The sequence below is a fragment of the Clytia hemisphaerica genome, unplaced genomic scaffold, assembly GCF_902728285.1.
Source record: "Clytia hemisphaerica strain Z4C2 unplaced genomic scaffold, Clytia hemisphaerica genome assembly, whole genome shotgun sequence".
Lineage (NCBI taxonomy): Eukaryota > Metazoa > Cnidaria > Hydrozoa > Leptothecata > Clytiidae > Clytia > Clytia hemisphaerica.
Genome location: NW_027103388.1, coordinates 228,069 through 242,109, shown reverse-complemented (window position 1 = coordinate 242,109; position 14,041 = coordinate 228,069). Strand labels below are relative to the sequence as shown.

Below are 14,041 nucleotides of genomic sequence, written 5' to 3'. Positions count from 1 at the left end.
GTCGACACAATATGTAAAACAAATCAAAATGGGTGCGAGTCAAAACGATAAAGATACATCAGATTTTCACTGTCTGACCCAAATACACCCTTACAGTTTCCAGCTAAAAGAAGACCCTTTGTAATGCACTCTGTCAAAAGTACACCCTGACAGTACATTTAGAGGGTTTTGAAAAACCTACCCTTAAGGGCGGCACATGCCGTGGGTCGGACCATATAACCCCCCCCCTCCCCACTGGGTTTAAAATTCAAAATGAGTTTTAATGTATCCACATTTTTGAGGTGTCAAAAAAAAGAAGTAGGATTTAATTTGTGAAAAAGGAAAATTTTTAGATCCCATTACAAACTGAATTTTTTATGAAATTTTATCGCCTATCGCGGTAAAAGATCTAAATATTAATTGCCAAAAGTGAAAACAAAAATGGTCAAAAAATAATACATATTTTACAAAAAAAGTGAATAAAAACTTTTTTAAATCCAATTTAGGGTTTACTTTTAGGGTTTTTTCGCATATTTTTCGCAATTGTTTTTTTGTTAGCTTTTGAGGTACTAGACCTCTAAACCCTAAAAAATGTTGCTTAGTTTTGCCATTATTTGCTATTTAAAAAAATTAGACCTTGGATTCCCAAATGTTAAAATAAATCTCATAATATCTACTGTTATAAAGCGTAACATGTTTTTCCTATAACGATATTTCAACCTCTTTTTCAAGTTCCAAGTTGTTATATTTTATTTTGATTTGGCTTTTAGATTTATAAATTGTTTTTCAATGATTTTTCCATCAACCACGAAATTTGGGTGAAAGGAACTTTCTTCCAAGGATCATTTAAATAATTTTTCGCAACCATTATAGAATCGTCTGTAGAAAATTGGTGTTATTTCGTTAAGACCGAGTCCTGAAATTAATACCGCAATACGTTTTGATATTTTAAACCCTTTAAGTTTTTTAAAGAAAAAACTCTAAAGGCTTATATCGCCGGATCTAGAAGAAGTTAGAAGCTCGTTTATAGTTTGTTGGATAGCTTAGAGTCTCTTCTTTCTTTTACGAGGTGCCTTCGGTGCCGCTCGATTTAGAAAGGGTGGGTTGGGCGGCGGTAAAGGAGGAGGATAGGTAAGGAAAATTAAAGTATGCTCGGTGTACGGACCTGCCTGGATAATAGAAAGGTGCCCAGTAGTAAAACTTCAAACTAATTCTCTAGAGGACAGAATCAAGTAATGCAGGGCCGATCTTGGAGATTCTTGGATCACTCGTTGACCAAAAGTGGTCAAAAAACGGTCAAAATCTTAAAAAACTGGATTTTTGTCAACTGGGCATTACAGGAGGGCTTCGCCCCCGGCTTCGCCCTTCTAATTTTCTATTATTCTTTTCCTTTCTAAAAATTTCAAATTTAAAATTATTCACTCTATTCGCTCGGATTTTAAGAGTTGCTCTGCGTATTACAGGTGTTATTAGGTTTATGACGCCACAAGTCAGTTTTTCAGTAATTTCTTAGAAAATGCTAGAAATTAATTTTTACTTTATTTATTTCTACTTAAATTTACATCGAAATACGCTTCTTTTGTAACAAGTTTTTCTTTTATTTATAAGAACGAACGTAAGGCTTTGATGGCCAAAATGTTAATGTTTGGGCTTAAAACTCAAAATGTTAAAAACATCCGAAGGCTTCAAAAATTGTGGATGTTCTTATAAAAAAAAGTGTATACACATAATCATGCCTAACACCCAAAGTTTTTTGCGCCCAACTTATTGGGGGTATGCCATAATAAGCTGCACAAGCTGAGATAACCGACCCAGCTGGCACACAACGTTGTTTCAACGTTCATCTAACATTATATGGACGTTGTGAAGGTTAAACAAACGTTAAACCAACGTTTTGTGCCAGTTGGGACCTTATTTATCAATCGGGTGGTGACTTTTTTAGCCTAAAGGGTACCTAGTCACATGACCTGATCATGACCTGAAGAATCTGAAAAATAAAAACTCAAAAAATCAGTCCAAAACCCATTAAACATGGCATCAAACGGACCATCTAGAAATGCATCAATCGTACACGAGTTCCAATAAAAAGATCATCGTGTGAAACTATGAAATGGTCAACAATAGTCTAGATAGACAATAGACTTTTTCAAAAGTTTAGCGTCAAAAAAGACCATAGAAATCATCAAGAATGACCTAGATTGTTTTTTAAACTGTAAAAAATATATGACATTGAAAATACAACACAAAAGGGAAAGAAATCAAAACAATAATCAATCAGGAAATATTGACATCAAATGAAGAAGGAAAAACTTAATTATACATGGGATAAGAGAAGACAAAGGGGCTGAAGAACGACCTGAATCAAGAAGATGAAGAAAATATTAAAGCCTGTTAAACTGATATCAAGTACTATCTTGGTATGGGCCGGCAAGGGTTCGAACCCACAACCTTGTGCACCTTAGCTGGATGGTTTATTTCATGTTACGGCCGCCAAGCTTAACCACACCATCATAAGATGATGAAACCATCAATCAACTTATTTTATTGTGAAACATTTTCTTCTTTTTAGCTCACCCTGTGAAAGTGGAGAATTATCAAGCGTACGTTCGAAACTTGGCCAAAGATGGCAAATATCTTTTCAGTGAGGAGTTTAAGGTAAACCACGCAATCTTCTATGTTAATCTTCTCATTTTGTTTTCTTTTGAGAGTCTACAAATGTTAACAAAGATTTTTTTCGCTGGGAAATCACTAAACCACACTAAAATCGAAATTGAAATCTTTATTTACGTGTAGATGATACTGCGCGGTCGAAGCGGTTATAATTGTCTTTACGAACATTCGAACCATCCTATCAATCGAGATAAGAATCGATACAACAACATTGCCGCTTGTAAGTGTACATGTTTTCGTTCAACTCTGTGGATTTTCTAGGTTTGACAATCCTTAAATATCTTCAAACCCTTTCATAGATTTAGATTGCTTGATGATTTTCTTTTAAATACCAAGAAATTATTATCCTTATAACCGGTTTCATCAATTAGATTATTTTATTTTAACTACCGTCGTTTTGGGTGAGATTCGAATTCCCGAAGACTCCACTGGTTTTTTCGAGAAAAACCGGCTGACGATTAGAAAATGTTTTTTATGGGTACGGAAAAAGCTTATAAGTTAAGTTAGGTTAATTTTCCGAAGCTCATTTTTTAAATACCCGGACTTACGGTCTTTTCCCGCTAGAGAATGGCAATGGAATCGTACCAAAAACGACGCTACATTGTTGTTAATGTATTTAATCAGAAAATTTCCGATTATGAGGCTACCACTTAAATATATTTTTACAGAATGTCTGCTCTACATCAATTTCAGTTCTAAATCTCTAAATATCTTTTGTTTTTTTTTGTTCAGACGATCACACGCGAGTTTTACTTGAACCATTGGAAGGAATCCCCGAATCGGATTATATTAATGCAAATTATATTGACGTGAGTGTGGCCAATCTTATTTAAGATAAATAGATGGAATAATTCAAGCTTTATTGCAAACCCCAATCTATATAAACCCCAATAAGTCTATAGTCTGTAACTACCAAGGAAGGCGTCTTGTGACATAGGAATATGTCATACTACTGATTTGTAACTTCCAATTAAGGAGGGCTAAAAGCCGGTCTCCACTTGTACGCGCTGCGATCGCACCTTTTGGCTTCAATCCTTTTTTACTTGGAAAAAGATCACGTCATAAAGATGTAGCGCGCGCTCGAAAAAAAAGTTGAACACATTTCAACTTTTTTCAACCGTTACGTCAGATCGCGCCAACGGAATTGCTTTGTTTTTCTTCTGACCAATAGCGTGGGAAGTTTTGCTCGAAAAAGTGCAATCGAAGCGCGCGTAAGTGGAGACTGGTCTTATATCTAGATATTTGTTTCACCTTTATTCCTTTGATACAAAAGCACATCCTTGGCTCTCCGTTAATTCAACTATTGTTCACTCTCCTTCCCTCATGAAAGAAAACCTTTATTCTTCCGTTTACGGTTGGAATTTTTAAAAGCGCGCAAATTATCTTCATATTTTTGACGTCATATTTCAGGGATACATGGAGCAAGCAGCTTACATTGCATGCCAAGGTGATTTATAGCTATATTTCTTTCAATTTTCATATTTATATTATCCAATATCCATAACCAAGATATTTTCAGAATTTTTTTTCCAATAGCCGGTAAATTAGGCCGTTTCCACGTTTGCAATAAATAACGGAAAACAAGACTGAAAATTATGAAAACTGAGAAAAAAAGAATTATGTGATTGTCTTTATGGAATCAAGATTGAGGCTGAATAAATCTTACTTTTCTACCGCAGGCCCGTTGGAAGGAACATGTGAAGATATGTGGAGGATGTGTTGGGAGAAAAATGTTTCCACAATCGTCATGTTGACACAATGTGTTGAAAATGGAAGGGTGAGTTGTACTTATTACATCGTGCTTTATTACGTTACTGTCGGGAGGAACCGACAACGAAACTTTGCTGGGTCTAAGTAACTTTGAACTATCGTTCGTAATTTTCGTTTAATTTTGAGAAGAGCGAGAGTCATTTGAAAAACATTCCAACAGAATTTTTCCCGATCTCTGTGTTGATCGATATAATGGAAAAAACGCCTCTTAATTTGCGATGAAAATCTGAATTTATCTTTCCGTATTTTGTCAGGATAAGTGTTACCATTATTGGCCGGAAGTGGGTACAAAATGTTATGGCTCAATGGAGGTCACTTTGACAGAATCAACTTTCTTACCAGTATATTCGATGAGAACGTTTAGTTTGCTTAATGATCAGGTAAAAATCAAAAGTTTGTTTATTTAAATCACTACGAAGAATCAACTTGTTTTACTATTCTCAACTGCTCATCAAAAATATGAAATTCAACTTGATGTCAGCTTACAGTTTATGGTCTTTTATATCTGTCAAAGTTTAACGTTTACATTAACTCGAAAATTCTTTAATTTTCTCGTTGTAGTACCCAGGAAGCGAGAAGTTTGTCCGTCATTTCGCATTCTGTGCATGGCCTGATCATGGGACGCCAAATGCCCAACAATTATTAACCTTCATTCGGCGCGTCAACCAATGTCACCAACAAAACAGTGGACCAATCATTGTTCACTGCAGGTATAATTTGATATTTCGGATCTCTTCTAGATTACGTTTTATTTATCACACTGTTACATATTTTTGTTTGACCTCTCCTGGAACTTTTCAAAGCGAAGCAGCTAGTCTAGCTGGCACAAAACGTATAAAGCGTTTTTCTAACGTCCACGTCGTTTCGTTCATATAGCGTTGGATAAACGTTTCGCTAACATTGTTTGCAAACAAGATATTTACCGACCGTGGAACGCGATAAGATTTTCAACTCTTTTTTCGACTCGTTATCTTCAATGGAATAAGGTATTTTCTCGAACTAGAGAGCGTTTTACACTACTTCCCAACTAAGGGGACGAGTGATTTAGTTCGAATCACAGAAAGATTCGTATTATTGGGGTTCAAATTGAAGAGTTTCACTGTACCTGTTTATGCTAGATTAGAGCCTATATCTGACTGATGATTTTGATGGCGCTGAGTCCAGTGAAGTAGACTAGAGGATATCGCCATCTTGATTTTTTTCACTTTCGTTTTCAAAAATTATATGGAAATAACCAAACAATAAAATATATTCTAAACCCCCATCAAAGTTTATGAAACGATAATAAAAACACAAAAATACCTCCAAACTTAAAAATATCGACCCCTTGGTCATAGTTTTCTGTTTGTTTTTTCACTAAAAGGACTGGATCTAGTGGTCTGGATTTGCTACCACCTCAAGCAAAACCAAAAAAATGAAGTCTGCCAAATTACACCAGATTACACCGGTCCATTTATCAGCGCTATCTAGTCTATCAAAAAGCTATAAGTGGCCCCGGGGCTAGTATATGCATTGAACAAATCAGCTGAATATGAAATTAGAAAATTTAGGTTAAGTTCTGTGCAGCCACCAGTATCATAACCATAAGAATTCTTTTCATACAGCGCTGGTGTTGGGAGGACTGGAACTTACATTGTGATGGACGTCAATCTGAAACGAATCAAAACAGAACAAAACATTGAAATTTATAATTATCTACAACACATCAGAAGCCAAAGAAATCATATGGTTCAAACAGAGGTATTTCCAAACTAATGTAATCTTCTATTTTTGACCTTGACTTACTTGTACTTGTAGCTTTAACCGGATCACAGCTCGATGTTGGATGATTATTTCCTTTCTTTTTCCGATAGAATTGATTTTGAAGTCTTTTAAAAAAAGTCACTCTACACGAGAAATATATAATAAGAAGATGTACTTCGTTGTAAAGATAGTTTTGAGTGGATGAATCTAAGAGTTTAAGAAAATCGTCGAATACTCACTTATGATAATTGCTAATACCTCCCACATCCTTCTTTTCTACCAGTCACAATATGTGTTCATACACGACGCCCTGTTGGAGTATCTCACATTCGGCACGACGGAGATCAATGTGCGTGATTTACGTGATTACGTGAAGAAATTACAACAAACGGTTGATAGTGGAATGGAAACGCATCTAGACAAAGAATTCCAGGTGATTTTTCTTTCTGTAAAATACCTACTCGGATTTGCAATCGCAAGTTTTAGACCCCTATGGAATACTTGACTGAATATATCTCTTTCGAATCCAACTGCCCAATGAAATACCAAACCTTAGAAATCCACTATCCTCAATACAAATCCATAAGAAATATTTCAGCCCATTGGATTTTTGTATTGAGAATCCCTGGTTTGTGACACAACCTTAGACCATTGGGCTATCGGTTCTGTATGTGTACGCTACTACAGCAAATCATGGTATGAATGAAATACGATGGACCAATTATTAACTTTCCTGTCTTCGTTTTGGTAGAAATTGAATCACTTCGATCAATCAGGTATGAAATCAATGAACGCTGCCAATTCGTCTTACAATAAAGCCAAGAATCGATTCCTGAACGTCTTACCATGTAAGTTAAAGCTTCAACAATGATCTTGAACAATGTCCTGCCATAATGAACTCTTCTAAGCTAAAATGAAAAAGTTGTTAACCCTTTAAGTGTCGCGGTCATTTTTTCTAAGTTTTTTAAAGAAAATTGCTAGTTCATACTTAAAAGGCTTATATCTCCGGATCTAGAAGGAGTTAGAAGCTTATTCATAGCTCTTTCTATATTGCCCATGTCTAGTATACTCGTCATTGGTACTTAATAAAGGGTTAATACCTTTTTATCGTCGACTGCTGAATAGACTGCGTTTGTCTGTCTGGCTTTGATTTTTGCTAAGCAATTTCCTTTTTTTATCAATTTCCTTTTATTCAATCAATCACCATCGCCTCATCCACGACGTTATATTTCACTGAATCTTCTGAACATTTCGCTACTGACAATAAATTCTAAGAAGGCCTGGTGTTGCTTAAAACGAAAACTATTCCAAGGAAGTACATTTGCGCGCCCGTATCCCTGTTACTCATGAACTGAGATATATGCAACTGTTTTTAAAACTAAAATGTTTCGACTCTACTCACTGTCTTTTATTTCTTTGAAGATGACGACACGCGAGTTTCATTGACGCACCTCCCAGGAATCCCTGGTTCAGACTACATAAACGCCAACTATGTCAATGTAAGCGATTGCGGTTCTTATGAGGGTGTAATCTGTCGACATTTTATAATGTATCACTTGTGATCGATTTCCCAAAGCATATAGAGTTGTGTTGTCTAAATGATTTTGGTAGAAGTAAGGCTGTATTAAATATTTTAATAGTGATAGAATGAGATTTTACAAATCTAGCTCCTAAAAATCGGTACTCTATACCGGCTTCTATACTATTGAGCATGTCTACTTGCATTTTAGGGTTACAATATGTCGAAGTTATTTATCGCAACACAAGCACCTCTACCGCAAACGATTCCAGCTTTCTGGCGTTTGGTTTGGGAACATCAATGTATGACTATTGTCTGTCTTGCTCAAGAAACTGAAAATGGAAAGGTTCAGAATTTATCTTTTATATTCCAACCATTTGTTTTTTTCAGAAAACTTTCTCTTAACGTAACTAGAAGATGATCCCTTTTCGAATTCATGAGTTACCATGGTTCAAGAACAGGGACCTCGTTTCAAGCAATTTAAATTGGAAATGGGAAAATCAAATTATAATAGCCACATTCCTTTTCATCGCTCAGCATAAGAAACTTAAATTGAATTAAGATAAATTCAGCCAACGTTGAGAAAGAAATGGCAATTTGAACAAGATAGCTGACTGTTTTTTATATGTCATCTTTTCTGCATTAGTGGATACCGCGACATGATATTTTTTCAAAGATTTTTGGACCTACCTCCGGGTACCCCGGTGGAGGTCCTTTAAATTAACCCATGTCCGTCTGTCCGTCCGTTCGTTCGTTCGTTTGTTCATCTGTTGCCAGCTTTTCTCGGGATTGGCTCATTATTTTTTTCTGATTATTAAACCCTATTAGCCCCAGGGGGGGGGATAGAATCTACCACGCTGGAGTTCTTTTGTGAATATCTCTGAGAAAAAATTTTCAAACGACTTGAAACTTTCTGACTTTTAACAAAATCTTATTAAGAGTACTTGTGCAAAATTTTAGGGTCATAGGTTGTTCAGATCAGGTTTTATGACTTTATTGTGAAACATGACATAAAACCCAGCTAAAATCCCTTAAAACTCAAAATTTAAAAGTGCTGATAACTTCTGAACTATTTATTCAATCATTTTCAAATTTTGACACATGATAGGCATTGACAAAATAAGTTTGAAAAATGGGAGAAAAAAAATTTGAAAATGATGACGTCATCATTTATGACGTCATCAAATTTTGAAAATTTTGCTCATCTTCAGCATAGATTTTAAGAAAAAGTCTTTATGGAAAATTCAAAACCGGCAATTATGTTAAAGGCCAACCTTTTATCTTTCTGAATCTTCAAACAGAATCTAATTATCTTTCTTTATTGGTTCGATTGTAATAGACATTTTTGTAAACCATATATTTGGGCTTTTTTCCGACAGGTGGAAATTTTGTGATGACGTCATCGGTTTTTTGAATGACGTCATCAATTTTTTTTTCTTCCTGGAAATTTATTTCATGATGGAGAACATCTGTACCAAATTTCATGACCATAGCTCTTCTAGATTAAAAATAATCGAGGGTGGTAGATTCTACCCCCCCCCCCTAGGGATACCAAAGTCAAAAAAGCTTGGGGCCAATAGGGTAACAATGCCCAAAACATGGTGGAGTCCGATTTTTGAGAAAAAAATTTTTCCCGTCAGAAAATGCCGGAAATATGCCGGAAAATCACCGTTTTTCTGGATTTTCATTGAACTTTTTCCTAATAATTGGTTGTTTTGCAATGCCCACCATCAAGTATGTTCCAATTTTCAATGAAATTGATTTTTGAAGCCGGAACTATTCAAAAATCGCCGGAACAACCTATTTTGGCGGGAAAGACAGTATTTCTTGAATTTCTCGAGCTGTACTTTATATTTTTTTATGAAATTTTGCACACTGAAGCAAAATGACAATACCTAAAATGTGACGTAGCCTGATTTTCGAAAAACGTTTTTTACCAGCCGAAAATGCCGGAAATATGCCGGAAAAACCGGTTTTTTGACATTTTCTCGAATTTTCATCCTTATTTTTCTCTGATTTTTTGCAGAATGATGCGTATTTGCAATGCTCAAACATGACCGAGTTTGATTTTTGAGAAAATGTTTTTTCCGGCCATAAAAGCCGGAAATTTCCGTTTTTGCATATTTTCATTGGATTTTTTCGTTTCATGTCTTTGTTTTTTTTTCAAACAAAAACATCATTTATAAGAATGTTCACGATTAAGCATGGTTCAATTTTCAATGAAACTGATTTTGGTACAGGAACTTTCTAAAAATCGCCAGAACAGCCGAGAATCGCCGGATTTCATGAATTTCTCGGATTGCTGTCGTATTATTCTGCATTTTCATACTATTGTTCTCATTTTTCAATTATTTTATTACGTCAATCTTCAGGTAGGTCCATTCAGCATGTAGCTTGTTACACTGTACTTGATCTTTGATTCTTTCAGTTTTCACATGCCGAAGTTTCTGAAACCAAAAATCTTCGTTTTCGTTGACAGGTGAAAATCCATCGTTACTGGCCATCCATCGAAGCTGCTATGCATGGAACACTGATGATTGAAAATATTGATGAACAAGTTCATAATGAATATATTGTTCGTGATTTCAAAGTCACACATACAACGGTCAGTGGTTTTCTGTTTGGATATACAGTTGACGCTCTCTAATTCGATTTTCAAGGAGAATAGGATTTTCATCGAATAAGGGAGTGTATCAAATATTAGAGCGTCGTTTATGAATGTTTCTTGTTGACGGTGACTTTAAATATAATCGAATAATGGGAGCGTATCGAATTGTAGAACGTCGAATTGGAAAGCGTCAACTGTAGATACTGACCTTGCCTCATTTTCGATGATTACGTTTTTTTTAATTTTCTTTTGACATTTCTTCTACATTTTTACAAGTTTTTGCCTAGTTCTTGACCTTCTTAACTATTTCATCGGTGAAAGATTATAATTTTTTCAGGATGGACTTTCCCGAAAAATCCGACATTTCCAATACACGGCATGGCCGGATAACGCATATCCCGAATCGGGTTCCGGCTTTGTGGACATGATCGGTCAAGTACAGAAATGGCACCAACAAAATGAAATTGGACAAATTGTTGTGCACTGCAGGTAAAAATAATTTCTAGCTTCATATTTTAATAAAGCTTTCAGAAGTCAGTAAGTACAAGTCAGTAAATTATACCAAATCTATCAAGATAAATGATAAGCTTAACCCTTTAAGGCTTTGCGTCCCCGATGAACACAATGCAAAAAAAGTCGATGTTGTCCAATTCTAATAAAATTACGAATATAACACAATTGAATGGTGTAGAATTGAATGGCAATATTGTTTTTTGTGTATTTGGGTCTTATAGGGGGTAGAATTGGGGGTTTTGGGTCCAATTCTGTTTTTTTGGGCAAAAAAATGACCCAAAAATCAAGTTTATCCAATTTCGATGCAACTTTCCACTTTTATCCAATTTTTCATGTAGAATACGAATATGAAACTAAAAATTCTTCAAAAGTCCTGAAATACCCTCAAAAAGAGGGTTTTCGCTCCCCAACTTTTTCCTATAAAATATAAAAATCACTCCAGAAAAGGAAAATCAGAGGGGTTTTCAGAGAAGCAGTCCGAAAGCAGCCGACAAGGCGACCTTTTTCTCCGATGTGTTCTGAGAGCATATTTCAGCTAGAAATTTTAATCTGTTCTGATCAGAACTTCGAAAATCAATGAGCTAGAAATAATATGATCTGGCGAGACAGGGGTATAATTAAGTTCATTTAACGTGAAACGCAGAAATTGCGAAAATCACACGAGTCTCCGATAATTTCATCGAACTCTATACCCTATTCTATAAGATTTATCACATTAAACACAATTTGATCATAAATAACACAATTTTTCCCTCTAGTGCTGGAGTTGGCCGCACTGGTGTTTTCATTGGTCTATGTAATTTGATCGAACGCGTCAAAATCGAAGGTTACGTGGATGTTTTCCAAGTTGTAAGAGAAATGAGAACACAACGCCCAGCTATGGTGCAAACAAAGGTGTGTATAATCATATAATGAGATCGGTTGATATTTTGCACACTTGGCCCTTGGATGAATATCTGGGGGTGGTTTTTTCATTTTTTGAAAATTTTTATTTTTGTTTGGGGCCTGAAAGCGAGTTTTTCGCCTAAACAAACTTTGGGGCAGCCTGGAAACTTAAAAAGTGCTCGGGTTTGGCTGAAATTTGGCGAAATTGCTCCTTGGGTGAATATCCGGGAGATTCTTTTTAATTTTTCAAAATTTAGGTTTTTTTTACCAAAAAAGGCTAAAATTTTGAGGCAGCCTTGAGGCCTCATAAGATGTCAGATTTGGTTGAGATTTGCCACACTATCAGCCTACTTACTAACCAGCCTGGGTTTCTTTATTTGGCACACTTGTTCATTTAGCCATTTCCCCTTTCATTTCCCCTTTCATTTCAGGTTCAATATTTGTTCTGTTACCTGGCACTGCAAGACTTTTTGGCTTCCTTCGATATCTATCAAAATTTTATGTAAAATATCCGTAGGCTTTTTCTTATATTAATTGCTAACTGTAAAATAAAGTCAAAAGTTGTGAGTGATCAGCTCCGATTGAAAAGCGCGACAGAAACTTTTTCCTTCAACTTTGTCTTGCAACAGACCCGGTAATTACGAAAATGTCCAGATCTGTTGCCATAGAGACAATACGTTACGTTGTTCGTCAAATACGCTCCGGTATACAGAGTAGGAAAGCTTTCAAATTGACGTTTTGAGAGTCTAAAAGAAGAACAATTAATCCCCTTAGTGAAGTGTAAACAGATCTGCTTTGAGCGATCTTATCATCCCGGGGGCTACTAGGGTTGCGAGCTGACGGGGGGGGGTACCGCCCGACTTTCGAACTTTGGACCCTTACCGGTACTAAAAAGGAGAAAACAAAGGAAAATTTTGAGAATTTTACGACCCTTAGCGGGACAAATTTGACCAAATTTTGATCTCGGGGGTAAAAAGTTGAAATTTTCCTATTTTCCCGACCTTTAGTGGGACTGAGATTTGAATTTCTGATTTTTCCGACCCTTAGCGGGACTTTGGAAGTCCAAAAAAGGTACCCTTAAGGGCGGCACATACCGTACCCTCCATTTGCCTAAGTAACCCCCACCCGGGCTTATTATATGGTGCTAAGAATTTCCATATTTTCTAAGGTCAATAGTTTTACGATTCTTCGTTCTGCAAAAAAGTTTAGGGTATAATGGATGGGGGATGGATGTAGTCAAAGGCTATCTGTCCTGGTGACAGAGATGCTTATAAGTTTCACTAAACAGACTGTATATAAAATATCATTAATCAGATTTTTATTATTTTCTAGAAAATTTCTAAAATTTACTTTGATTTGTTTTGTATGTTTTGTCAATAGAGATAAGATTTTTTTAATTACAAAATTTTATATTTCCATAATAAATACAGTAAATAAATTATATTTCGAATTTCGAACATTTTCTTTTAAAAATGATTCTCTGAAAGTCAGTCAATAAGGCACCAGCGATAAGGGTTTTTTTTGGTGCAATAGCGATTCCGAAATTATCATAGCGCAGCGTGGATTTAGGTCCCAGACAAAAACTAGGTTCCCACCTGAGTTTTAGGTCCCCAACTTAGAAAGATTAGCCCCCCCCCAAAAAAAAGATTCATGAAATTTTTAGTAGCCCACAGGGCTTTCGACCCTCGACACTTTTAAAAGTTTGTTCCACAAAAAAGGGCTTGCGTGAATTTATTGTAAAGACTCTGGATAGACATGGAATAAGGGAGCTAGAAATAAGAAACCTGCTAGAATCACCCATAAAAACTTGAAGGTGGTTTTAATATTTGGGTATCTAAGACTAGCTTTGAATTTACTTCCTCGAGTGTACGGTCTCGGGTGAAACAAGGCATGTCCCAAATATATTTTGCGTGACGCGCACCGCTTCCAATTATTCCTTAACGTTCATATATAGCTCAAAATAATCATATCAACGAGCGGATTTCGAAAAGTGCTTGGTTAAAAATTTGCACTAAGCCAATCTCAAGATATCGGTCAAAAACTGATTTTGACGTTATAAAATACATCGAAAAAACACGTCATAAGTAAAATTCAAATGACGTCATTCTTGAAAAACAGCGATAACTTAAATTTTATTAATGCAATCAACACCAAATTTTGACTGCAGTTGTAAATTAATGATTCTGAAATATTTGTTCAAAAATTTTCAGAAAATTTGAATGACGTCATTTGTTGTCGGGAAAAATTGAAATACGTCAAAAAATGCTGACGTCATCATGAATTTTCAAATTTTTTTTCATGAAATATTTTAGAATCGTTAATTTACATCTCCAGTCAAAATTTTGCTTTGATAG

General features: G+C 35.6%; 1 protein-coding gene across 3 annotated transcripts in view; it reads left to right on the top strand.

Annotated features, from left to right (window-relative positions):
- Positions 1-12,811, top strand: part of LOC136824832 (receptor-type tyrosine-protein phosphatase S-like) — a 35,028-nt gene extending 22,217 nt beyond the window's left edge. For all 3 annotated transcript variants that reach the window (XM_067080805.1, XM_067080803.1, XM_067080806.1), the window contains 16 exons: positions 2,549-2,634; positions 2,773-2,869; positions 3,382-3,458; positions 4,060-4,096; positions 4,329-4,426; positions 4,674-4,799; positions 4,981-5,129; positions 6,024-6,159; positions 6,446-6,595; positions 6,914-7,010; positions 7,585-7,661; positions 7,893-8,027; positions 10,161-10,286; positions 10,627-10,778; positions 11,561-11,696; positions 12,119-12,811. In XM_067080805.1, coding sequence (XP_066936906.1) covers positions 2,549-2,634; positions 2,773-2,869; positions 3,382-3,458; positions 4,060-4,096; positions 4,329-4,426; positions 4,674-4,799; positions 4,981-5,129; positions 6,024-6,159; positions 6,446-6,595; positions 6,914-7,010; positions 7,585-7,661; positions 7,893-8,027; positions 10,161-10,286; positions 10,627-10,778; positions 11,561-11,696; positions 12,119-12,193 — 1,754 coding nt within the window. In that variant the 3' untranslated portion in view covers positions 12,194-12,811. The remainder of the gene's footprint in view (positions 1-2,548; positions 2,635-2,772; positions 2,870-3,381; positions 3,459-4,059; positions 4,097-4,328; positions 4,427-4,673; positions 4,800-4,980; positions 5,130-6,023; positions 6,160-6,445; positions 6,596-6,913; positions 7,011-7,584; positions 7,662-7,892; positions 8,028-10,160; positions 10,287-10,626; positions 10,779-11,560; positions 11,697-12,118) is intronic.
- The last annotated feature ends 1,230 nt before the right edge of the window (positions 12,812-14,041 follow it).